Source organism: Diadema setosum, chromosome 6 (assembly GCF_964275005.1).
Source record: "Diadema setosum chromosome 6, eeDiaSeto1, whole genome shotgun sequence".
In the NCBI taxonomy this organism is placed as follows: domain Eukaryota; kingdom Metazoa; phylum Echinodermata; class Echinoidea; order Diadematoida; family Diadematidae; genus Diadema; species Diadema setosum.
Window position 1 is genome coordinate 7,875,617 of NC_092690.1, and position 27,510 is coordinate 7,903,126.

Here is a 27,510-nt window from a genome sequence, read left to right on the forward strand (position 1 = left end):
AGGTCTGTGGTTCAAGTCCCCTAGCAGCAGCAGCTGTGTCCCGAGGCAAGGCACTTATCTCCCATTGCCTAGTCCTTTGGAGGGAACTCTGAGCCATCTTGTTCTGTGGTTGCTTGCTTTACAAACATTCAGTACCTTCCATGTGAACAAATCAATTTAAATCTATTCAAGTCATCCAATATTTTGTTGATGGCAATGCCCAGATTTAACTGTCAATATCGCATAATTCCTATGTTGTGTTGTTGCTTTCCCATTGTGCAAAACAACTTGCTGCTCAGTCACCTTGATTTTTTTTAAAGCACATTTCATGCAGGCAATAGATCTATGTAGGTTTGTTTTTGTTTTTGTTTTTGCTTTTCACTCCAGATGAACAGTGAGGATAGTACAGCTGTAAGAGTGAGCGATGTTGTTACAAATACTATTCATTGCAAGTTTGAGCCTGAACTTACGTTTTAGATTGAGATACACTAGTAAGTACATTTGTATTTAGAAACAAATCGCAATATTTGAAAGATGATGTACAGTCAGAGTTAAGAAATTAAAGTAAGAGAAACAAATGATGTTTCCTGTATGCAGCTTGTGCGTACAAAACCCTTAAATACAGAAATTGATATAGTGAAAGGCAAATGCGCCATTTCAACTTATTGCTGCTTACTGCCAGGGTTAACATCTCATTTGGCAAAAAGAAGAAAAAATGAGTTGCCCGTTTGGTTCATCAAAATTAATCACCGTGAGCACTTTGTTTGTCAATTTCATAACATGTGCCACCATTTTAGCAGAAGTGAGAGAGGGCTGGAGAAAGCTAAGAGAGTGGGAAGATACAAGTGTATGAGGAGAAGAGAGAGAGAGAAAGAAAAGGAGAGAGGGAGGGAGAGAATGACAAGTTAAAAGAAAAGGGTGAGAGTGGGAAAATGAAGGAGGAGAAGAAAGAGAAAAGCTAGAGCAGGAATGAAGAGAGAGAAGAAAAAGAGAAAAATAGAATAGGATGAAAGAAAAAATAAAAATTGGGGAAGAGAAAGAGCACGGAGACAGAAAGAGAGAGAAGGAGAGAGAGAGAGAGGATAAAAAGTGAAAAAAGTAGAAAGATAGAAAGATATTTTTGTGAGATAATTAGAAACCACTTACATGAAATGATAAAGTGCATACAATTGCAAAAGGAATTTAAAGTTTATTTGATGAAAATCAGTTTTGAAGGGTTTGAGATATGCAAAAACAAAGTAAAACAGAGTGGCCCTAATAAAAGGTGGGTCCCACCTTTCTACAATTGTATTAAGAGTAGGACCTTTGTTTTTGGATATCTCAGCCGTTTCAAAACCAATTTTCATCAAATGAACTTTCAGTTCCTCTTACAATTATTGTATGATCATTAATATTTCATGTTTAAAGGACAAGTTCACCTTCATTAACATAAGGATTAAGAGAATGTAACAATATTAGTAGAACACATCATTGAAAGTTTGAGGAAAATCGGACAATCCGTTCAAAAGTTATGAATTTTTGAAGTTTTTGTGAAGTCACCGCTGGATGAGAAGACTAATGCAGTGTATGATGTCACATGCGTACAACAATATAAGGAAAATATAAAGAGAATTTCACAAAATTTCCTCTTTTGAAAAAAGTACACATTCCCTTGACTTGTTACTGACATATGTTATGGGTAATATTATTCCAATTGCCTTTAGAAAGAGGCAAGTCAAGTGCTCTTTTATTATGCGAAAAGGTGAAAATATGTTGAATTTTCTTTACATTTTCTTTATATTGTTGTACTCACATGACATCACGAGCCTTGGTAGTCTCCTCATCCAGCGGTTGCAATGCAAAAATTTAAAAAATTCATAACTTTTGCATCGATTGTCCAATTTTCCTCAAACTTTCATTGATGTGTTCTACTAATATTGCTGCATTCTCTCAATCATTATGTTAATGAAGGTGAACTTGTCCTTTAAGTGGTTTCTAATTATCTCACAAAAAGTTAAAATCTGAATCCCCATCTCAACCAAAACTATACCATCCCTTTAAAAGGACAATGAGAGAGTAGAGAGATAGAGGGGAGAGAGAGTTATATGTTCCCTTTCTTGATTCTCCCCCATCCAAACATCACCCATCATACCTTTGCTGTGTATATATATATTTGATATACTTTATATCGAAGATATATTGCTCTAAATGCTTGCAGTGGCCCTGTAAGTTGTGGTGTATTTCAAACAAATATGTCTGAATACGTTGGACTCTCCTATTGGAGGTGCACTGATAATGTATGTACTTCACTGCCCCATAACATATAATCTCATCCTCCCCATACAAGAATGAGGAATCGGTATCAAGTAATATTAAAGTTTGCTTGTGAGTATTCAAATGCATGAGTAGATCATGACGTGTAGGTATATCTGTTTGGGGGGAGGGGGCTGTAAGCAAGGCACAAAGGTAATGCCATAAAATAAGATTGATGGATTTCAAAACGTCACTTGATAAGAGTGGCAATTCTGAAGGAAAAAAGCCAAATTTTAAAACTGTGCATTGTGGGAGAAATGTCTGTAGCGCAAACCTTCATTAACAAACAAGACTTTGGTTTAGACTGTTGTGTTCTGGTGGCATGCAAAACTGGAGGAAATATGACTCCACCTCGCAAAGGATGAAAAATCTTGAATTCATCAAGAGTAAAACTTCAGCATCTGTCATGATACAATAAAGTTGGTTTTACTGATTACTTTCTATGCCCTTGATGTATAGTGATGCTGTGGGCATAAAGTTTTTGGCATTTGTCCATCCGTTGGTCAACTCTGAATCGTATCTCAATACACTGTAAAAGATATTTGCAGATGCCCTGCTGAAGTGTGAACTGTATGTATATTTTGTACATATGACTGCTGAAATGAACAGCATAGACTTCTGGTCATGGGGTCAAAGGTGGGCATGGTCAAAGTCAAAGATGACATGAGTGAGGTAGAATTAACTTGACTTTCAAACGAGCAAAGGATGACTCCATGAAGCATTTGATGAATTTGATCAAAGTTCACATGTCACAAAGATAGGAAATAATAATTTTCTTCAGGTCATGGGGTCAAAGTCATAGATCACTTGAGTGAGGTAAAATCTTCCATTTCAAACAGCAAATCCAAGTCAATCAAACTTCACTTATCACAAGAATAAACAATGATACTGCAAGTCTTTGCTTCATTATAAAGTGTATCTGAACAGAATCAGACTGAGATTTTGAAGGTGATGATTTCACGTCCTGTCTTTCTCTCATACGACCTCTAGATCACCCCATAAACCCTCCGTCGAGGTCGGACCCCTTCTCCCTGGAGATGCCTGACGCCATCTCCTGCGAGCTAAGGATCGTCGACGGGGTCGTGCGCGTCTTCGAGGATGCTGAGAAGATGGAGCGCAACGAGCCAATCGAGCTGGCGTACCCGGACCGGGCGACCTTCCTCATGGACATGAACAAGCTGCTGGCACTGATTGCCAATGGACCAATGTAAGAGGATATCAAGATTCCTTTTGCCTGGTAACAGGGGGTGAAAGTGACAGGAATTAGAGAAAGAGTTGATAAAATCCTTCTTCCACTTAAAGGGGAATGGAACCCAAATAAACATGTGTTTATGTAGATTGAGGGAATGCAGTAATCTACACTGTAAGTAGAACCTATTAGCAAAGTTTGAGGGAAATCAGACAATCCATTGAAAAGTTACACATTTTTGATATTTCAGTGCCACCATCACTGAATGAGAAGACTACAACATTCTATGGTGTCATGCATGGGAAATAATATAAAGAAAATATTGAGGAAATAGGCAGAGGCAGTTTTCTCAAAATACCAATTTCCTCGATCACTAGACGTAATCTCATAAAATCACCAATATCTCTGCAACTGAGTATTTTTATGAGTCGTATTTTATATGAAATTAAAGCGGAAGAGTAAGGGAATAATTAATGTCATGTCATTCTCTGAAAATCGACCTCCCTCAACTTTTGGATCCTTTTGTTGCAGCGGGTCACATATTAAGAACTTGATACCATCATCCTTATGGTTATCAACACCAAACCCTATCAATCTCATCCCTTACTTTTCTCTTGTTGGGTTTTGATCGTTTGTTTGATTATTTCAATCTTTTGCAGTAAGTCGTTCTCCTATCGCCGGCTGTCCTATCTGTCCTCCAAGTTCCAGCTTCACAACCTCTTGAACGAGATGAAGGAACTCGCCGCACAGAAGAGCGTGCCTCACCGTGACTTCTACAACATCCGCAAGGTCAGGAACGAATGCCCCTCCCCCTCTTCTTTATATTAGCTTTATACCTGAGCCAATTCAATTCAATTCAATTCAAGTCTTTTCCCACTCATCGTAGATACAACTGACCAGTCTTTCATTGGAAACAAATATAAATGAGATTATTAAAAAAAAAAAAAAAAGCTCCACATATAATAATATACAGTCAAACCTATCTACAGCGACCACTGTCTATAGTGACCACCTGCCGTATTCGACCACTAAACACAGTTTCCCTCAAGAGAAAAGCCATGTTAATGACCTTGTCTGTAGTGACCACCAGTATACAATTGCCACTATTTTCATCTCCCTTGGGTGGCCGCTGTAGAAAAGTTTGACTGTACTTACATTTAATTGATATGTGAAAAGTGTCAACAGCACAAAACAGGAAATATCAGGATGTGAGTTAATGTGAAGGGGGTCAACAGTTAAAAGCAATGGGCCTTGTAAAAATGCTGACCCCCTAGAGCATTGCATTATAACAGGAAGCCAAGTATAGAAATGAACAAAGGGAGAGAGAAAAAAAAAAGAATACAAAAACAAAGCAAAACACAAATCAAAGTGCATTTGCAATAATCAGGTCATTTGAGAAATACAATATGGCTTCAAGGATAAAAAAAAAAATTGTAATTTTATATGAAACTATTCAAAGATAATTTTGGATTTAAATTCATAAGTTTATTGTTCCTTGCTACTTATTAGTTTAGAGTGTAATGCACATATGATTTGAGGATGCATAGTTGATATAAATATATTGCTTCCAATTTTCCCTTAGGTGGATACTCACGTCCACGCAGCGTCCTGCATGAATCAGAAGCACCTGCTGCGCTTCATCAAGAAGAAGATGAAGACGGAGGCGTCGCGGGAGGTCTATTTCGACAAGAAGCTTGGACGAGCCATGACTCTCAAGGAGGTACGTGGAAGAGCGATTACTGTTTAAGCTGTTATTTTCGCGAGGATTTGATTTTCGTGAATTTCGCGAATCACTGTTGGAGCACGAATTAGCAACACTTGAAAATATCTCAAACTGACAGGCATGAGTGTGATAGCGTTGGTATCAAAATTGTGAAAACAACATCTCACAAAAATGTTCATGACCTCCTCATTCACAAAAATATCTATACGCGAAAATAACAGCTTATACAGTGTATGTTGCCCGCTTTTCAAGCTCTGTGACTAGATGTATGTATCTCTTCAATGTCCTGACAAAAGAATTCCAATTCTTTCCTGATTTTTTTTTCTTTTTTTTTGGGGGGGGGGGGGGAGGATGAGTTGCTTCTTTTTTTTTTTAAGGCAAATGAAACCAGTATTTATGCATGGATTATTGAAGTGAATGCAGCCATATTAATAGAACATGTCGGTGAAGTTCAAGGAAAATCGGATGATCCGTTCAAAAGTACTAACAGTGATTGATATTGCAGTATTCTCTCAATTTAGATTTACTTGTGCATATTGGTTTCTTCTCCCTTTAACGCCTAATGAGGTATATGTAACACAGACATCTCACTGATTGCTTTTTGGAATCTACATGTTTGGATATGTGATCGTTAGCCGCCCTGTTTACTCATCAAAAGTTGTAACTCTTGCTACCCTTAACCCTTTATACTGTGCTTTATTTGACAATTGGTAAACCTACTGGAGTGCTGTCTTTGCTGGAGAAACTAAACGTCAATGAATAATAATAATAATAATAATTGATATGATTTATATAGCGCCAAATCCACTCTGCAGAGTGCTCTAGGCGCGGAAGGAAGAGAAAGTGAAGGAGATAAAGGACATACAAATATCAAGTGCATGTAATAAGTAGTCAAATTGAGGCTTTAAACAAGTGAGTTTTTAGACTGCTTTTAAAGGAGTCTGATGAAGAACAATTTCTTACGGCTGAAGGTAAGTTATTCCATAAGGTGGGAGCAGCATGGCCAAAGGCACGTGTGCCCCATATTGTAGTGAATCTTGGAATTATCAGAGAACCGGAGTTGGATGAGCGTAAAGATCTAACAGGGATGTAATTATGGAGTAAGTCAATGTTATACTGAGGAGCAGCGCCCTGAATGCAATGAAAAGTCAAAAGTAAAATCTTAAAAATAATGCGATAATAGAGATAAACTGGTCCCCATAATCCTTATTGTATCACCATGGCCTTCCTGTTGGCCTGGGGGCACATTTCTATCAGATGTCGCTCTCTGCCAGTGCTATAGTTTGCTTGGAAGTTTTACCCAAGGCAACATTATTGAATAAAAGCCGTGTCCATTTCACTTTATGTAGTTACAACATAGCTGAAAGTTTCAACAAACAAAACAAGAATGTGTCTCTTTACCAGTGCTTTGTACAATAAGGAAGCTTCTATTATTATTGTAAGAGTGGAAATTTTTGCGCATTTTATGTGACGTGTCCCTAGCGCAAAAATGATAGCACGCGAAAATTTTTGCTTCCTTTATGTAATACTAGGTTACTTTTTGATTCTGTGGAATTAAAGACATGCAAAATTCACTTTACCTGTCTGAACATGAAAAGTTTGATATTCACATGAAAATATCCACTTTTGCAGTATGCTAATTTGTGATTTCTACTGGATTTTTGCCGAGGAGCTGCTGTGAGATTTCTGCTGGGTTATATGCAAGACACCTCTTTTATGATACAGCGTCCTGTAATCTTTCACCTGAATTTCATGTTCATTATCTTTATCTTCTTCTTTTTTCTGTTTTCCCCACCATCTCCCAGGTGTTTGACAGTATGAATCTCAATGCCTACGACATGAACGTGGACATGCTTGACGTACATGCTGTAAGTTTGCCATCAGTCCCCATCTCTCACGATCTCTCTTTATATATCTGTTATTCTTTGTTCTTCTCTGTCATCCCATGTCTATCCATCTGTCTGTCTTTTTGTCTATTTGTTTCCATTCCTTTGTTTTATCTGCTCATCCTTTATTCCCTTAGTTTGTTATCTGTCTGTCTCCTCCTGTCTGACTGTCCATCTTTCTGGGGTTTTTTTCTGTCTCTGTCTTCCTATCACACTTTCTTTCTGTATCTTTGATAATTTCTATGTGTTCACCTATCTCTCCTTAGTATATGACTGTCTGTCTATCTGTCCGTCTGTTTCCATTCCTTTATTTTATCTGATCATTCTTTGTCTCTCTGTTTGTTCCGAATCTGTCTCCCCCTTTATGACTGACAGTCTTTCTGTCTGTTTCTTTCTGTCTTGTCTGTATATCTGTCAGTCTGTCTGCCTATCTGACTTTTTGTCTCTTTGTCTGATATAATTTTTATTTTTCTCCATCTTACTGTCTGTCCGTCTGTCTGTCTGTATGTCTCTCTCTCTCCCTCTCTCTCTCTCTCTCTGTCCGTCCGTGAAGAATTGCCAACATGTGGATTTGTTTCACCATGGTAATTGCCGCAAATTCTTCTGGACTGCATATTACATGGACAAGCCAGTCAACAAATTGGGCTACATCGACCGAGATAAGCACTGATTGTTCAGTGTTTAAGCTCGACGCAAGAATTCATTTATTTGGATCAGACAGTCCTCCTGTATTTCCTCGTAATGACGTAAAAGGTTTTCCTTCTCTGATAATGAGCACATGGCTTTTGGAGCATTATCTACGTAACCTGTTGAGGACGGGCTGATTTTGCTACAACGTGCATTTCCCATAGACACTTGCCCGAGTATACTCGGGACTGGTCCTCAATGGGTTAAATATGAACATTGACTTTCCATTAACTTTAAAATTGAGAAAGGATATTGTGTTGCAGTTGTGGACAGTTAGGAAGCATGATCAAATTTAACATTAAAAGAAAAAAGAACTGAGAGAAAGCAAATTGCGGTATGTATCTGATTCAGGTATCACATAGGAAAATGCCATAGTCTCATCTGTTTATCAGGATACAGGTTTTAAATGGGATCTGTCAGTTTTATTTACATCTAGTATTAAATTACATTCCATTGCAACAACCACTGCTATACCTTGTCACTGCTGCCTGAGTTATACTAGCACTGTATGTCTGTTTGAAGAAAGATATGAGCTGTGTAGTCTTATGTGCTTCCACAGTCTCTAACACTGTGCCAAAATGAAGCTGTTAGGAAAATTAAACTGTGTTTGAAGATGAATGCTTTTAGATATTTGAAAATCTCTGAAGTGTCCAGATTTACCATGCCAAATTTTCTGAGTTTATGTCAGGTTCCTAATAGCTTCTCACCACACAAGCAGTGAAAATTAAGGGGTTTCAGGAATGACCATCATACAAGGGCTTTTCATAGCTTTAAATAGTCAGTACCAGATCAGGAGGTCTTGGGTTTGTATCCCAATAGAATCCCTTTTACATTGCTCACTTTCATGCACGTTTTCTAAGGTGGCTAATTGTTCGTATTTTATTTTTCCCATGGGTATCCAGGACCGCAACACGTTCCATCGCTTCGACAAGTTCAACTCCAAGTACAACCCAGTGGGGGAGAGTAAACTGAGGGAGATTTTCATCAAGACGGACAACTTCATCGAGGGCGAGTACTTCGCGCAGCTCATCAAGGTTGGTTGTTCATCAGCAGTTGGGGGCGCTCTTTCTCATGTTCTTCTCCCTCATTATTGCATGCATGAACGATGCGAGATTTTTTTTAGAGTTCGCATTTGAAGGGGCAGCTATTAAAGTCATGTGCTGTATAGCTCTGATATCATTCACTGGTACCTGTAGGATGCCAGATTGTGTAGTACGGTACCGACAGCGAATTATTTTCCACATATTCGCGAATGTTTGCGCATATAAGCGCATAAGCGCGCATATTCGCGCATCGTAAATTCACGAATATTCAAGCGTTGCAATGTACTTTGTGATATATTTCACTTTGGATATCAAGCGACAATTATTTTCTAATATTCCTGAATATTTGCAAATATTCGCAAATGTGCGATTTGCGAATATTCGGAAATATTCCCGCATGTTTGCATGGAAAATAATTCGCTGTTGGTACTGTATTTCCATTGTCGGCAATAGTGGTCGTGAAGTTTTACGCGCACTGATAATTGTTTGCCATAGTCCGGCACTTGCCCACGACTCTGCATGTGGTGCACAAGAGTTCTACACTCTTTGTACACCATCGGTGATACTGTCACAAGTATTTCGATCCTTTCTGGCCAGACAGTCAGATTTTGCGAAAGAGTGTGGATTGTAGCACATGTAATCAATGAAATAGGTATGAACATGGTTGGATGCAAGTTTGGTGACATCACTGAAAATGCATGCATTGCCAGTGAAATCCAAAAAGGTTGCCACTCTTCTTGGAGTCTGGCTTTCTTTTGAGATACGCTGCTTCACGATCTTACAAGCCCACTTACTGTCAAAAGATACTCCTCTCTCTTCCTGTTTTCTTTCTATGTCAACTGTTATGAATTGGTGAGATATTAGTGTATCTCAGAAAGTACCCCTCCTCTGCCAGGGTCATCAGTTGTGTAGATATCTTAAAGCTATTTACCATGGGAACATTTCTAGTTTTATAGTAAGTAAGATCTTTTCTCTTATTTCTGGAATGTGCCATCATCCACACATGCAGGAAGTAGCAGCTGATCTAGAGGAGAGCAAGTACCAGAATGCCGAATATCGGCTGTCGATCTACGGCCGCAACCGCAAAGAGTGGGACTCCCTAGCCAGGTGGGCAGTGAAACACCATGTGTACTCGGACAACATCCGCTGGCTGATTCAGATCCCTCGTCTCTAGTGAGTGATGTTCTTTCATTTTTCTCTGACAGCTCAGTTGCACAATTGCGTTCTTAAAGGGGACCGAAACCCAAATATACATGTAGATTGAGTGAATGCATCAATACTACTCAGTAGTAGAACAGGTCAGTAAAGTTTTAGGAAACTGGAACAATCTGTTCAAAAGTTATGAACTTCAAAAGTTTTGGTGCCACCATCGCCGGATGAAAAAGACAATTTTGTGACAGTTGCGCAAAAGCTTTACTAAAGGGGAATGAAATCTGAATTTATATTTGTTGCGTCATCACATTACACGTTTATAGAGCAGGAGATCTTAAAAGGATGAAATATGTGTGTAAAGCAGACTTTTAATGTTATTTTGTAACTTTTATTTCTGTTTGAAAACATTTTCCTTGTAATGAAGTAGGGCATATCATATATCAATTTAAAGGTTATCGTCTATTAGAGAATTCATATCTACCCAAAACAAGAAGAAATATTTTTCCAACTGAAATATGGCTTCCATGATTATGCATCACATATATTATGTGGATTGAATGAATGCAGCAATGTTAGTAGAACACATCAGTGAAGTTTGAGGAAAGATGGACAGTCCATTTAAAAGTTATGAACTCTTAGGCCGGAATTCACGAAGGCAGTACAAATTAAACCATGGTTTAAACCATGGGCAAAAACCATGGAGCGCCAAGTGTCGCAAGGAATATTTCGTTACGAAATTGGTCATTTTGTCGACAAAATGACCGTTTCGTTAAAGCAATTATCATTTCGTGGACGAAATGTTCATTTAGTTACAAAATGTTGTCATTTCGTTACAAAATAATCATTTCTTCAACGAAATGACTGATTTTGTAACAAAATATTCCATACGACACTTGGCACTCCATGGTTTTTGCCCATGGTTTAAACCATGGTTTCATTTGTACCACCTTCGTGAATTCGGGCCTTTAAAGTTCGGTGCCACCATCGCTGGATGAGAAGACCACAACAGTTTGTGACGTCACTGCAGGAAGACACAATATACAGACAATTCAACTTATTTGCACTTTTCTAGCATAATGAAAGAGCACCTGACTCTTTCATAATGCAGGGAGAATGATATTTCCCTCAACAGACAATATATCACCAACAAGTTGAGGGAATGTGTACTTTTCATAAAAAAAAAAAAAATGAATCTGTAGAATGTGTTTAGTTTGAGCTAGGACATGTACCCAAATTGACTCCACCTTCTTATCCTTCCTTGGAGCATGATAATGATAGTCATGACTCTTAGAAGACATGTTACACGAATGAAGTGGATTTTTTTTTTTTTTTTTTTTCAGAGCATGCAAAAATAAATAATATTTTCCCTGTAGCGTTTCTGAACTCTTTACGTGCTACGTTCGCACGCCTGATTCGGTCGAGGGCATGCCAACTTCGCATATTCTGCTCAAACACGTAAACCCACCCAAACTGATCAATAAATCATCAAATGCCGCAGTACAGTGAAAGTTTTTCTCGCTATTCTGTTCCTCTCATATTTAGCTTGCATTTTGTGCAGTGATTTACTAGCAATCAATGTTCCCTACTGGATTTGCATGTAAAATCTAAGTTTCTGCGACTGTTATGTGTGCAAAAGTCATGCCTTTTCAGTAATGTAGCTTCTGGTCACTTGAAAGAAAAACAATCATAGATTTGACGTACAATTTGCATCTAAGCACAGCTTGGCATTTTCTGTACAACTTTGCCCACTACCTGTCCAGCTCAACAGAAATCTGTAGAAGTTACATAGATTTGAAAAACAAAATGTTTTCTCAAAGCATGACTACGTTACAGTCTCAAAATAATGTGGCACTAGAGGTTTCCACCATGGCACATAAAGAGTTTAGTAGGATTGCATGTTCCATCTGTACGTAAATAAACCAAGTGTATAAGAATGAAACTAGTGTTGGATCTGATGATTAGTTATCATTGACCTTTAACCTTTGTTCATCCTTCCCATCCAGTGATATCTACAAGTCCAACAAGCTGGTCTCCAACTTTGCCGAACTCCTCGAGAACATCTTCATGCCGCTGTTCGAGGTGACCCGCGACCCTAGCTCGCATCCTGAACTTCACCTCTTCCTCAGATACGTGAGTTTCCATCACCATGACGACAGAGGTTGCACTCGTTGAAATGCCGGTTGTGTGTGCTACTTTCAGAGCTCTTCTATTATTTTTTTTTAATCCTGTTCCCTTCATAATTCAATGAGCAGAGTCAGTTCCACTCCCCTCCCCTCACTAAAAAAACAACAACAAAGAGTACTGTACAAGTGGAAAATTTTCGTGGTGTTGAAATTTTTGCGCATTTCACGCAACCAGAAACTAGCATGAAAGTAAAATTTGTGCTTGCCATATGTTCCAGGGGTTGATGTCTTAATTCCATGGAATTGAAAACATGCGAAACTTATTAGATTAGTCGCACAAAAATATCCACTTTTACAGAAAATCAAGAAGTCATATTTCACTTCTGTTTGGCCATCATCTCCAAATGTTTTGATTGAATTCCTTTTTTTTTTAGCTGCTCTGTCTGTCAGCAAATTCTCTGCAGAGTGAATTCTGTGTGAATGATTTAGATGATGCTGAGAAAGAGAGGTTTACGGTAAAACCATGTGTATGTGGTCCGTGAACAGACTGTTATTTGGTGAAAGAAGACCCTAACTAGAAAAAGCGGAGTGGAGGAGGAAAGCAAACTAGGGAGAGTGTAAGGAAGGCAAATAGTGACAGTTGAAGGGCAGTGGTGAGCTGGAAATGGAGGTTTGCACTAATACAAATGGGAGGATAGGAGACTAGACTGAGAATCAGGTTAAGGGTCTGGAAGTTGGTGGGAGGAGAAAGATGAAACAGAAAGGAGGGAGGAGGAGAAGGTTGGAAAGTCATGGAGATATAATTATTAGAAAAAAATTATGAAGACATGAATACATTTGACGAAAGGAAGCAAGACGATGATAGGGAATGTGAGCAACGGAACACTGATTCGAAATTTATAGAAAACAACGAAGTACAAAAGTTGACTAATGCTTGAGTGAGAAAATGCTATGAAAAAAAAAAAGGCAATCACCCTGTTGTTTTTGCATCTTTTTTCGACTCCCAAAATCAGGTGAGTGGCTTCGACAGCGTGGACGACGAGTCCAAGCCGGAGGACCTGGTGTTCACCTCAGACAGTCCGGAGCCAGAGAACTGGAACGTGAATGACAATCCGCCGTACAGCTACTACCAGTACTACACCTACTCTAACATGGTGGTCCTCAACAACTTCCGCAGGTTCGTGGGCTAATGTTTGAAATTAGGGGCTTTCTTGTGTGCGTGTGTATTTCATCGCTTTTCTTTTTGCCTGAGAACACGTTCTCAGCAAAAGTGGCAAAGGAGCCATGTTACAGTCCAATCTCAGTTATCAGGCATTCAGTTTATCCCAATCTCTCTGTTGTCTGAACGTGGGCTGCCACATGATTGTCGTTGCATTTTAAGTGTGGAACTTTACCTCAAAGAGCAAAGCAACCATTTTCTTGCAAATTTTAGGAAACAAGAAAGTCTGGACGTAAATGTTGATCACTATGATAATTATGATGTGTATGCATACCAGCCAAATGTTGCTGTTAGTAAAGATCAAGAGAAAGATGTGTTTCCACTTATATTCTGTTTCATTTCCATATTATTTGAATTTAATATGAAACATGTAAGTTATCAGTGAATAGTCAAAGTACGGTAACAATCCTTCTGTATATCCTAACCAAACTTGCAGAAAAAATGTCGTGCTTGAGTGTATGTCACTTATCCGGCAATGTCCCGTGTCAGGATGACTGCATTTCCCGATGTGCACAGATAACTGAGGTTGAACTGTACGTAATTGACCAGGAATAAAAAACGAAGAAGGTGGTCACTTCAGTGATTACCTTCAAATTTTATTATCGTCACGGTTTATCTTGGTAGTAGAGCAGATAAGCCGAAGAATTGTGCAAAATTTGACTAAAGCATGAAACTTTCACCATTGTTAGTACATGCTATAAGATTAATTTTAAGATCGGGAGGTAAGTCTGAATTGACCTCTGATGACCTCTAGAGGTCAATGACCTCAAAATCTAAGAAAATTGATATTTTGCGTCATTGGTTAATGATAAACACAGTAATGATGTACTAAAACTTAATATTTGTCACAGTGAAATTGTCTTTATGTTCCACAGAGCCCTGACAGGTTTCTACCTTTGACCTCTGATGACCTCCAGAGGCCAATGACCTCAAAATGTCAGAAAATTGATATTTTGCATCATTGGTTAATGATAAAACACAGTAATGATGTACTAAAACTTAATTTTTGTCACTGTGAAATTGTCTTTATATTCCACAGAGCCCTGACAGGTTTCTATCTTTGACCTCTGATGACCTTCAGAGGTCAATGACCTCAAAATGTCAGAAAATTGATATTTTAATGCGTCACTCATAACTGAAACACGATAATTATGTACTAAAAACTAATTTTTGTAAGAGGAATTGCCTCAATGTTCCACTGAGCCTTTCGAGTCAGATTTCTGCCTTTGACCTCTGATGACCTCAGATGACCTATGATGAGGCCAATGACCTCAAAATGTCAGAACATTGATATTTGGTGCAATTGGTTGATGACAAACATGATTTAGATGTTATATTCATTTGTATTACAATTGAATTGTTTTCCTATTCCACAGAGCAAGAGAAATTACTCACGTGTCTCTACCTTTGACCTCTGAGGAAGGTGACAGGTCAATGACCTCAAAATATCAGAATATTGATATTCTATGTATAGTCAATGGTCAACTTTGTAATACCCGATGTACAATCATTTATGCTATAAAAGAAGAATCTTGTCATTCCATGGAACATTGGTCATTAGCCTGTGCATTATATCCAACTTTGACCTCTCAGGACAATGAGAGGTCACTGAGGTCACATGTGTAGGCTTACCTGTATTGATGTTTGGCTTCATTGGTGTAATCGTAAATGCTTAATCATGTACAAATCACGCATTGATGTTTTGATCAAAGTATGTATGCATATTCCACAGAGCATTGGTTTATAGTAACAGGTCTCTGAAATGTGAGAGGTCAATTACTTCAGAAATAAAGCTTAAGTTTCTTGAGTGATGGCAGTGACCTCAAATACAACTGTTATGTCTGGGTTAGTTATGTAGACTAGCAAATATGGCCATTATCTCGACACTCGAGGAAAATAAGGCCCACGAGACTGATATACAGAGTGTTTAATCTATTCAATGTAAGTCTCATAGATCTTTTCCCCCATTTGTCGGACTCATTATGGGACTGGTTTGCCTAAGTGTCAAGCTCATGGGCAATATTTGGATAGTTTCCAGCTGGTGGGCCTGTATTGGCCAGTGTAAAGCTGGTGGGTTGTTACAGTGTGACTGCGATGAATGACTCATGGTCCTGGAGTATACAGTCCACTGCTGCGACATCATGGACCATCTTGAAAACTTCGACATACTGTGAGGCCCAACATGCATTCTACATGAAGCAATCCTGTGTATTGCAACTAGCTATTGCCATCCGAGACCTACCCAGGGAATAGATAAGCATTCATGGCAAACCATGGAGAAAGCGGATTGTGCAAAATATTTTGGAGTTCCAATAGGAGGCTCAGCTGGAATCAAATCGCCACAGCAGCTTAAAAAGGTTATACTTCAACCAAAGACTCTCTCCAGACGAAGATACGAGTATCATAAAGTTCAGGTGTTTTGCTACTCCATGCCGCTCAGGACTGTCCTGGAATATGCATGCATCATCTGGGATCCATTCACCCAGGTGAAACATCATGAAGTTTGGAATGATCCAGAGAAGATATGCACTCTTTAGCTGCAATGACCATCATATGCAAAACAAGCAGTCTTACAGCCACACTTGAAAAACAAAACAAAGCAAAACAAAACATAACTACAATGGCAATCCCTGTAAGAAAGTACAGCTCAGGCAAATTCAGCGATGATGTTCTGCATCAAGAACCCCACAATATCCACTCCGCAGGAAGTTGTGGCTCTATTGCTGCATTCTTCAAAAATTGCAAATGACCAAAAATGTCAGGCATCATTTGCAAGAACACAAAGTAGGCCTACTCCCAAAAAAGGTGGCGGCTACTCTCGGCCACTGTCTCTTGTATCTCTTTGAAACACTTCAGGAGAGAGATACTCAATATTCAGCTCTGTTATTAAAGACACATATGTCTCTCTTTTTGTTTTTGCATTCGTTTGTTGTTTTTTGCTTCATATAGCTCTTTGGATGCCTTCTTTAACCAATTAAGAAAAGGCTCCATGGCAGAATATTACAAGATTACACGGTATAATGAAGAAGAAGAAGAAGAAGAAGAAGAAGAAGAAGAAGAAGAAGAAGAAGAAGAAGGAGAATAGGAAACGAGATCTGCTGTCAATGATGCAGAGCCAATACCAACCAGTTCCATGGCAGATCTTAGTCGGCACTGCAAAGGTTTGGATGTCTCTCTCTGTTGACAAAGGATATTCTAAAGCTCCAAGTAAGTCCATGGGGTGGTTTACATTGTCTGGGCATAGAGGGTTGGGTTAGGTATATGAGGATATGATGCTTTGTTATAACAATTAGGTCTGAGATATCTATTTTTTATGTTTGTTTTGACCATCCCGCATGGATCTCCAACGAAAAGGAATGATAATGTGTTAGACCCAGCCGCCACCGTGTTTTTTCAATAGATTTTGATATTACAGTGTAGTTGAGAAAAAAGTAACCGCTCATTGTCCTAGATGGAAGTCAAAATTGAACTGTGTGTGGAATACTCTGCATACAATTTTGGACACACACACACACACACAAAATGCATTTTTTAAATATAATTATTATTTCATAAGCAGCAGGCCATTACAAACCAATGAGACCAGACATCAATATTCTTACATTTTGATGCATATTTTTCAATATCCTCCAGAGGTCAGAGGATCATCGCTAATGTTCATGTGAAATGAGTACATGCCTTTTGAATTGCTCACTTATATTGCTATAGAAATACACAATGTGCATCATGTCAATCATTAAATATTGTATCAGTTTCATTTTCAGTCTTGGATGATTTTTTCTATGTACAAATAAAATCGTGGCAAAGTAAACAACTTTCACATCAAAATGTAAACGAGAATACTAAAAAAGAAATAGATGTAATAACGTGCAAGGCAAATACCAGGCCTACATCATCTTAAGGTATACTGGTGAAGGAAATCACCTTGTTGATAAACAATTTACTTGACTGGGATAGCGACCACTGAACAATATTTCGAGGTATTCCTTCAAAAGTGCCTGTGTGCCAGGTCGTTGAATCTCATTTCTCAAAATACAAGAGCTCTGTCGAATGGGAGTGGAACACCCTACCCTCGCCAACGCTGCGCTTCCTGGGTTCCCATCCATATAGACTTGGTACACCTTGGTGATCCATAATTTTCCAAATATTCCCCAAAACGTATGCATCAGATTCTTAAAAAAAAAAAAAAAAAAAAAAAAAAAAACTTCGTCTTTGGGAGGAGGGTAGGTGAGATGCGCCCACACCCCATCAACTTCCGTATAAGTGTTTACGCACACATTAAACAAGAGCTACACTGAATCACTGATTTCAGGTCTAAACCTGCAAAAATCCAATCCCCCACCCACATCCTCCCCCTCCCCCTCCGCTTCATTCCTTTGCACCATGAACTTATGCTTTTACATTTTTTCCAAGTCCCCCCCCCCCCCACGTGAAAACAGATCGACACCCCTTGCTCCTGTGCACATACCCGACTTAGATAATTACCTGAAAAGTTCTGCGGAATGAGTAGCCACTTTTTTGGTAACAGAAATGCATGGTTTGTAAGACCTACATTATAAACAATTATTAACTATTAACTATCGCAATATCAATATTAACATCCTCACATTTCATTCGAGGTATTTGACCTTGTGTGATTTTCATAGGTGAACGGTAATGGCTCGTTAATAAACAGGGCCTACGAGTGCTCTCTAAAACATCATCATGTTTACCATTGATGATGCCAAACTATTCTGATACTTTGAGGTCATTGACCTCTCGAGATCATCAGAGGTCAAAGGCAGAAACTTGTCTGTGTGCCTATATGAAGACGATGTCATTGTACACAGATATGCTTGTTTTGTACATCCTTGCCATGTTTGACCTTTCACCAATGATGTCATACTTCAATATTCTGATATTCTGAGGTCATTGACCTCTCAAGGTCATCAGAGGTCAAAGGTAGAAACCTGTCTGCTCTTTAGAATATGAAGACAATTTCATTGTAAGACAGATATGCTTGTTTTGTACATCTTAACAATGGTTACCATTAACCAATGACATTACAGATCAATATGATATTTTGAGGTCATTGACCTCCAAAGGTCATCAGAGGTCAAAGGTTAAAACCTGTCAATGCTCTGTGGAATCAGAAAATGGTTTCCCTGAAGTATAGATGCATGTTTAGTGAATCATAACCACATATATCATTCACAAATGTCTAAAAACATCGATATTTTGATATTTAAAGTTCATTGACCTCTGGAGGTCATCAGAGGTCAAAGGTAAAAACCTGTCAGTGCTCTGTTGAATCTGGAAATGATTTCTCTGTGGTATAAATGCATGTTTAGTGCAACATAACCACATATATCATTTGCAAATGTCTAAAAACATCGATTTTCTGATATCTAAAGTACATTGACCTCTGGAGGTCATCAGAGGTCAAATCAGACTTACCTCCCGATCTTAAAATAAATCTTATGGTATGTACTAACACTGGTGAAAGTTTCATGCTTTAGTCAAATTTTGCACAATTCACGTGATTTTGAGGGCTTATCTGCTCTACTATGGTGGCTGGGTTAGTCAAATACAAGTCAGAAATATTGTAAATGCAGTGTAGATTATTCATTATGGTCGCACATAGGCAAAACATTCTGTTATGTTGCTCTGTGGGAGCATGTGTGTATGTAAACAAGTGGCAAATGATATCGAATGATGGAACAATATTTTTTGGCGCGAATCATTTGATAATGTTTTCGTTTTGTATGCAGTGCTAAAATCTGAATGACTGCTGATCTATAACCTATATGGAAATTTGACTTTGTAAATCGTGTTTAGAGGAACTTGTGAGTTCCACTGCAGAATGTAGAAACCTTTCAATGGAACACTCTTAATATTCCCTTCCGCACTGATCATTGTCTGCATATCATTCTCTTATATTGTACAGGGAGTCTATTTTCAAGTCTTTTACATTCATATGTGGACTTTTGTGGGTAGTGTTGACATGGTTTATGAAATGATGCAATATCTTACAGGGAGCGTGGTCTCAACACCTTTGTGTTCCGACCCCACTGCGGGGAGGCAGGACCTATCCACCATTTGGTCACCTCCTTCATCCTGTCTCAGAACATCTCTCATGGCCTGCTTCTCAGAAAGGTCAGTTGCTCTGCTTTCCCCAACGCTTTAGTCCCATATGCTCAAAATTGTGGGTGTTTCCTTTGCTGTAGTCCTGTGTGTTTGACTTGGTGTCAGTTCTCTCCCCTCAGTCCCACATTGTCAATTTGCTGTTCTTTTTCCTTAAGTCCTATATATTTGTATTGATATAACTTCGCACCTTTTATTTACACCTGTTTGAATCATAATGATATATCGCTCTATGTAATTGTCTAATGTATTATAAAATTTTGCGTATGCATGTATCTTTTTGACAGGAAAATTTGCTGAGTTTCATGAATCTATGCTTAGGAAATCAGGGGGGCATTTCGTGAAGGAACTTGTCAGATAAAATATCTGACAAGTCAATTATATCCGACAAGTTTTGAGAAATTCTTTAGTCTGATTGGCTGATTTCTCTGAACTTGTCGGATATAAATTGACTTGTCGGACATTTTATCTGACAAGTTCCTTCATGAAATGCCCCCCAGGTCTCGTACCGGGGTTTGAAATATTTCCAAATCTCCAGAGGTTACTTTATTTGCCTGCTGTTCTATTGTTCCCGTAAATTAAAAGAACACAAGTAAGAACACTCACACCACAATAAGATGCAACTCCCGCCATATCTTGGCCCTACATTTCGAAGAGATGCAAGTGATTGTATAAAGTTCATAGACAATGCAATCAGGTGATGTTATGTATCAGAGCGACAACACCAAACAGCTGCTCTTTTCCTTCAGTAATCTTGCTTTCCTGATACTTTTCATGTCTCTTGGACAGTCGCCTGTTCTGCAGTACCTGTACTACCTGAGCCAGATCTACATTGCCATGTCGCCGCTGAGCAACAACTCGCTCTTCCTCAACTACCACCGCAACCCGCTGCCGGAATTCCACGCCCGCGGCCTGTGCGTCGCCCTCTCAACCGACGACCCTCTACAGTTCCACTTCACCAAGGTGAGGTGGCCGAAAATGGCCCCAGGCCTCTTTTTTTTTCCTACTCTTACCGGTACTCGTTTGTCTCTTCCTTCTCAAAACTTTTCTGAGCTGATAATGTAAGGTGGATATTTTTTGCAAGATTCAGCTGCAAAACTGTTATGGAATCTTGATTTTTCTGTATCCACTATTGACTGAAACATGTTGCCTGAAAATGTTGGACCAAAAAAAAAATTATTGAAATTTCATGAGAATGTTAGATGAAAAATGGTTGAAAGTTCATGGAAATGTTGGATGAAAAAAGAAAATATTGAAATTTGAATAAAAACATTGGGAAAAAAAATGATTGAAGTTTCATAAAAGAATGCAATAAAGTAATTGAATTTCAGAAAAATGCTGGATGAAAAATGTTTTGAATTTCATAAAAAAATTTGATTTGTTTATTTCCAGGAACCACTGATGGAGGAGTACAGCATTGCTGTGCAGGTCTGGAAGCTGACTTCCTGCGATATGTGTGAGCTGGCTCGCAACAGTGTCTTCATGAGCGGATTCTCCACTGACGTGAGTTTGTTATTTGTGCACTCTTACGACTCGATGCAATTCGAGACCAGGGTTTTCCTAACCATGGGTGCGTTTGAGCCCTCTCCTAAAGTGAAGCGAACCGTATGTACCAAACCCATGCTAGAGGAGCGCTTGAATGCTCCTAATGTGTACCGTACTGAACTGAGCCTAGCCAAAAGTAGACCACTTCCTGATGTGTTGCGAAATGGTACCAAAAACGCACCAAAAGTTAGCATGTGAAGAATGCGCGTATCATGCATATATGTCATTATGCAATGAGTTTGTACTCTTTGTTCGGGGCATCTGTAAGTAGCTTAAGTGCAGCGGGCGAGTAACTCTTTTGCTACAAAATGCATGACCTCCTCTAAAAATAGTGCACGAGGTATGCTTTCTCAACAGAGGGCTTGATCGCTCCAAATCTGGCACAGTTCAGTACGGTACGCTTTAGTTCCGTTTGCTTTGGTTCGCTGTAGAACACTCGAATGCACCCTATGGTTGTGGTACATTCATCGTCTTAATATTCAGCACGCATACACTGTACGTATGGGTGGAAATCACTGACCTCTATGGAAGAACAAGATCAGTGGTGGAAATTAGCTGCTTGGTGGAGGTCTGCACTCTCAGAGTGCTTCTCTAATTTGATTTTTTTTTTCCTGTTTGAAAATGAACCAGTAAAAACCAGCATAGATTTCATTTCTTCTCCCTCATATATGGCCTTTCAGACCAAGAACCACTGGCTTGGACCCAACTACCGCAAGGAAGGACCGGCGGGCAACGACATCAGCCGCACCAACGTGCCCGACATCCGCGTCGCCTTCCGCCACGAGACGCTGTGCTGGGAGCTCAAGACCATCTGCGATGCGGCCCAGGGCAAGCTGAAGGACTACCCACCCTTGGATGTACCCCAGAAGTTCTAGGGTGTGATTGCCAGCGAGCAAGAGAGAGAGAGAGAGAGAGAGAGAGGGAGGGAAGGAGGCCTGTGCTAACTTTGACCTAGCCTCGCGCTTGACTTTTTTTTTTCACGAGGTATACCAGCTGTATCACATCAAATCTTAGATATGATGTAATGGCAGCTGGGTTTGTGATATGCAACTTCTCTTCACCAGGGTCAGGATTAAAGCTCTTGGTGCACTTAATTGTGGGTACTACCAATGAGCTTTTAGGGTGTATTTCATGGCAGCATGCTTTATGTGCATCATCTCCACTTCCTGTAAGAGCACTCCTTACATGTTGCTATGTTGCAAGTACCTTCAGAGGTTAGATGTCTTATCGCCAGCCTCACCTTCTTCTTAGAGTGGCTGTCGTGCCATAAGTAATTCAGACTGCGTTTGCCGGGGCTTGAAACAAGGGCCGAAAGACCTTAAGTCCAGGTCTTGTATCATAAGACCACTGGGCCTTCTGCTGTCCCAAGAAAGAATCGGTAACCATGGGCATATATGAATTGAAGCTGACTGCTTGCAGTCTTTGCTTCAATAGATTTTCCAAAGAGATTACAACAGTAAAAAGCAGTAAGATCTCAAACAGTAGGCAGATTTTATCAGCAAAAAAAGAAATATATATATATGTGTAAATAACTACTCACTGGTGATGGGACTGTGTGTAAAAATAATCTGGTACACCAGGTAAAAAAAAAAAAACAACAAGCAAAGAAACATATAAGTCAGAAACATCAAGTCATCATTATAAGAAAGAGGTTAAGCATTGTTTGATGCACTTACACACGGGTATTGTCATCACTGCTAGAAGAACAGTAACACAAGGGTTACTTAAGCCAGCAGGAGTTAAAAATATCATTTTCTGATTCTCTTTTTCATCGATATCTACAAGGTAACAGTAAGGACATCAAGGTAGAGATGTAGACTGTATGACTGTATGCGCTGTGGCCTCATCTTAATCTTATCTTCTTCTTCTTTTTTTGTACAATGTGTAAAAGTTTAGTCTTGTCTGTGAGTTTAGACCTCTGCCAAATAGTTGGGGTTTTTTTTGCTAGGTATATCAGAATAACTCTGAGCCACCATAACAGAATACATGTGAATATGATATTATGCATGAGGAAAATTGAACATTAATTCAAATGTGTCGCAAGAGTTTGTTATATTTATCAGCAAAATTTACGCATCAGAAAGCATTTCTGTTAAAGACGGACGGGAGGAACGGTTGCCAAATGGTGCAGAGATAAGATTGTGAGTGCCCGTCGATTTTTACGCAAATGCGCCGAGGTGCCAAATACAATTACACTGTGCACAATGTATGATATCACAGTGTACAATGTACGTGTTAATTCATAGATTAGAGTATATAAAGTAGTTTCACAATACTTTTACGGTTAGTTTCGTATAGTTGATACAAATAAAGATCTGTATTAGACTAACTGCTCAGGGTGATCGCTTTAGGTTTCTGGGTTGGGAAGATTTTCTGATGTGGTTCTGCCTTCACTCTTACATTCAGTGTTTTCCCCCATGTGGGAATGTTTTATATGTGCCATCAGAGTTTTGCTCTCTTAGTTTTAGAGTGTGAATTGGGGTGCATTCGAGCGCTCAAAAGCAAACCAAAGTGAATGGAACGAAAGCATGGCAAACTGTGTTGTGCCAGATTTGAAGCATTCGAGCACTCTGTGGAGAAAGTATACCCTCATGAGCTATTTTTAGAGGGGGTCACACATTTTACAGCAATAGGGTCATTCACCTGGCATGCTTAACCTAATTACAGATGTCCCGAGCAGAGGGAATGAACTTTTTTTGCATTATGATGTATGTGCGCATTACACGCGTTCTTTCTTCTGGTACGGTTTTGGTACGCTTTTGGAGCACATCGGGAAGTGGTCCACTTTCGGCTCGGTTCAGCTCGGTACGGTACACTTTAGGAGCCTTCAAGTGCTCCTCTGGCGCTGGTCCGGTACGGTTTGGTACGCTTTATGAGAACACTCAAACGCACCCCTGGTCCTCTTTTAATTCAGAGCTTCATAAGCATGCAAGACCTGCAAATTATCAATTCAGGCCTGTATATACTATCAGAATTAGGATACAGCAGAGTTTTATTGAATTTTGAAAGGATTTTAAACATATGAAATATGATGTACGCATATGTTGAATAAAAACATGAAATATTTGTTGTTTTTACATCTAAACTCAAGCAGCAAAATGTAGTAACAACCGTTTTTATGTACCAGATGTTCCCGTATTATAGCAAAGCAGATCTGGTATCAATACATTTTTTTTAGTTCGTGGCACATTAATTTTAGTTATGATACGTAGTGTTCACTTATTTATGCAGATCTCTAGTGGTGCATTTTTAAGGACTTTTAGTGGCAGGTTTTTATAAAGCTGTAGATGTCACTGATATTTACAGAGGGAGTTCTATGAATGGGTGTGATTCTTGGGCAGAGTGTGTGTTTACACTTGTGTGTGTCTATTTGGTTGTATGAAATTGTGTCAAAAAATGAAAAGAGGCATACAGCACATAAGCCCTGAGGTGATCTTTGATCCAGACAGGTCACCCCGAAGGACAAACAAGCTGAGTGAGTATTTTGTCGAGAGAATATGAGTTTCAGAGAGAGTCTATGCAGTAAGCTCTAATTTAACATTTTGATTTTTACTTACTCCTTCATATATATTCATATTGTACCTATTGTATGATAACTACCTACAAGGTTCTGTGTTTATCTTCGCACAATTTTTCAAGGGTTACTATAAACTATGCAGATCAGCCACGTAGAAGCCAGGAGCAGGGCGAAAAAAAGGTAGAAAAAAACAAATGAAGGTGGGAAACTTTTTTTCCAGGTTGACATTGCATCGCTTGCCTAATCGTCTACTCAAGAAGAAATAGCGCAAAAACTTCGCGTAGGATACCACCAGTCTTGTGTGAGTGCGGCAAGAGAGGACGTTTGTGAAATGCAGCTTGTGCCTTGCTTTGTAAATGTTTAATCATACAGTATGCCAACATGATGAAGACTAGGTGAATCAGCTGACATTGTCTAAGCCATAGTATTAGCATAGATTTAAAAAAAATGGAATGGAGGGATCTACAGGAGGTACATGTTTTATGCTCTCTGTTCATCTCATGTACATATAGCTACATTGGAGAAGGATATTGAAGTAATATATTTAAGAGAAATATATCTTGCAGATGTACTTAATGATGTTATAATGTATAATATGTTATAATGTATGTTATATAATTTCCATGATGAAATATTAGGATGTATTTCTATGTGTGGAGAAATTGGCAGAAGTTTTGAAATGTTTTAACATGCGTTTAAATCTATAAAACAAATATAACAACTGTACACATTTTTGTGTTATGCACATGTTAAATTTGCTATGAAAATGTAGGCAAATAGCAGCTCCCGTGTAGATATTTTCCCCCTGTTTCGGTTTATCTGATAGCTGCACAAATAGTGTCAATGCTTTGGATGTTTATGTGCTGCGTTCCCCTAAAAAATTGCAGGACGAACCATTTTCTGAGAGTAGGATAGTGAAGCAGCCGAGTATAATCTTTATTTTTGCAGATTTTATTCACTTGTATCCGAAATCAGCTTGATTCTCATTTTCCGCATGGCAAAAAACAGAAATAGTGCTTCATGCTATCTTTCTTTCTCTTGGGAGCTGGATTAACCATTACCCATTGGAAATTCTGTGATAGTGTTAGAAGACTTTTACATTATACGAGAGAGGATGGAGTCTATTATGTGGCTATATGAAACTGAATAATGTTGTGAATATTTATGTGACATGTTACACAGTCCAGGCATTCATTTATTCATGTATGAAAGGTATAAAACAGCTTGACTGGGGAAAGTGTCGGAGGAGATTTGCTCATTGAGAACCTGTGGTTCAACTTTATGTCATTTGAATGTAGGCATATTTAGCAACTTAACCACCACATGTTAAAGTTCACCTTCCACCTGATTATATATTGTTTAAATATCTTAAATTTTGTCGTTGTTGATGATGTTGGGGAATGTATGAAAGGGAAAATGGGTAGAGGTAGACAGGAGTATTCTCTTTGAAAAGCTTACACTAGTAATCTCTTTTTAACAAGCCCATGAAACTTATTATGATTATGCATTTAGTGACTGCATAGCCTGAAATTTGTTTATTTTACATAGCGCCCTCTTTGTCCATGATACTCACAGTGCTTACCTAGTTGTCAGTGCTCTGAGAGACATGCAACAGTAAAGAGGTTCATGGAAACAGACGTACAACATACACAAATATTTTGATATCTCTTACCATATTAAATAGATAGTGCATCATCTCACGTGCACTATACAGGATTATGTGCATAGGAAAAGTATAATTGGACCAGGTGTAATTGTCTGTTGCCAATACTGAGGGCTTGGATTGAGTAATAATGCATAAGGGCTACCAGAAATTAAGCCTTTTGAATGTGTACAGTCAAGAATGGTAGATGGCAGAGCATGCAACATTTGATGTAGTGAATAAACAATATCAATAATATTGATCCCTTGTAAAAGATGCATTTGCTCATATTGCACAGGTGTGCACTATAACAAAAATATTGAACATCACATGGTGTCAATATAACTGAACACAAATCATGTTTATATGAATGCGCTATTCTACGTTCTAGTTCATCATACAGCTGTACCTTAATGCTTGATGCCGATATTGTCTATTTACGCTTTTTTTTTCTGTGTCAACAAAAGGTGTTTAAGTTTTTATATTTTTTTTTTTCATATGCTCAGCAGACATCCAACCTGTGTATGCTACTAATTTTAAGTTTATTATGTTCTTCTGACATTATGTATTGGTCATTATACAAATAGTGCATGCTCTATGATGCACTATACTGGATTAGAGAACGACAAATACTAAATTATCCCGAGTGCTGTTTTGTTTCACCGAGGCCGCAGGCCGGGGTGAATAGAACTGCACGAGGGATAATTTAGTATTTGGAGGTCTATAGTCCAGTACTGGTGCATCAATAGAACATGCACTATTTGTTATAGTAAATAGGTCCCTCAATCTACATGTATTTTCCATAGGTTTAGGCCCTACATCTAACATCAGACTCACCGTACCGGCACCAATTTCTTGCACGCAGAGAGTTAACCACCGTACAACCTACTGTACTGTAGTTTACGTACACAGCGCGCGATGCTAGTTTAGCCGCGTATGTGTATTGTACATCACAGAGCAGACTCGCGTATAAACTCCTACATTCTGCGTCCAGTGCTCTACGGGTGCATACGTTGAAATGCTTGGCCTTGTCCTACTACGTCCCTCCCTGCGCGAATCTCTGCGTACATACAGCGTAGGCACGCGCTGTAAGCGTTCGGTATAGTCGCACAGTCGTGCCACAGTACCGGAATTTTTCCACAATCACGTGATGCTATCCAACCAATCACAACGCAAATTTCACTCTACCTATTTACTATATTCAAATATCTCACTGTACAAAAAAAAAAAAAGCATACTGTATTATTCTAGTTTGTAATCAAGATACAATTTTGATGAGTCAGTTTAAATAGTCTTTTTCTGTCTCTGATAAAATCCAATCTGTTTGTAGTATTTGATACAGTTTGAGGGATGTTTCGTTTACTCGTCACTTTTTACATCCTCTGTGATT

At 38.8% G+C, this 27,510-nt stretch overlaps 1 protein-coding gene across 1 annotated transcript in view; it reads left to right on the plus strand.

Annotated features, from left to right (window-relative positions):
- LOC140229933 (AMP deaminase 2-like) overlaps window positions 1–21,874 on the plus strand; it is a 77,213-nt gene extending 55,339 nt beyond the window's left edge. The window contains exons 5-16 of the mRNA XM_072310133.1: window positions 3,262–3,478; window positions 4,120–4,249; window positions 5,043–5,180; window positions 6,989–7,051; window positions 8,659–8,790; window positions 9,809–9,972; window positions 11,955–12,081; window positions 13,088–13,251; window positions 19,308–19,428; window positions 20,206–20,379; window positions 20,809–20,919; window positions 21,642–21,874. Of these exons, the coding sequence (XP_072166234.1) occupies window positions 3,262–3,478; window positions 4,120–4,249; window positions 5,043–5,180; window positions 6,989–7,051; window positions 8,659–8,790; window positions 9,809–9,972; window positions 11,955–12,081; window positions 13,088–13,251; window positions 19,308–19,428; window positions 20,206–20,379; window positions 20,809–20,919; window positions 21,642–21,836 (1,736 nt within the window). The 3' untranslated portion in view covers window positions 21,837–21,874. The remainder of the gene's footprint in view (window positions 1–3,261; window positions 3,479–4,119; window positions 4,250–5,042; window positions 5,181–6,988; window positions 7,052–8,658; window positions 8,791–9,808; window positions 9,973–11,954; window positions 12,082–13,087; window positions 13,252–19,307; window positions 19,429–20,205; window positions 20,380–20,808; window positions 20,920–21,641) is intronic.
- The last annotated feature ends 5,636 nt before the right edge of the window (window positions 21,875–27,510 follow it).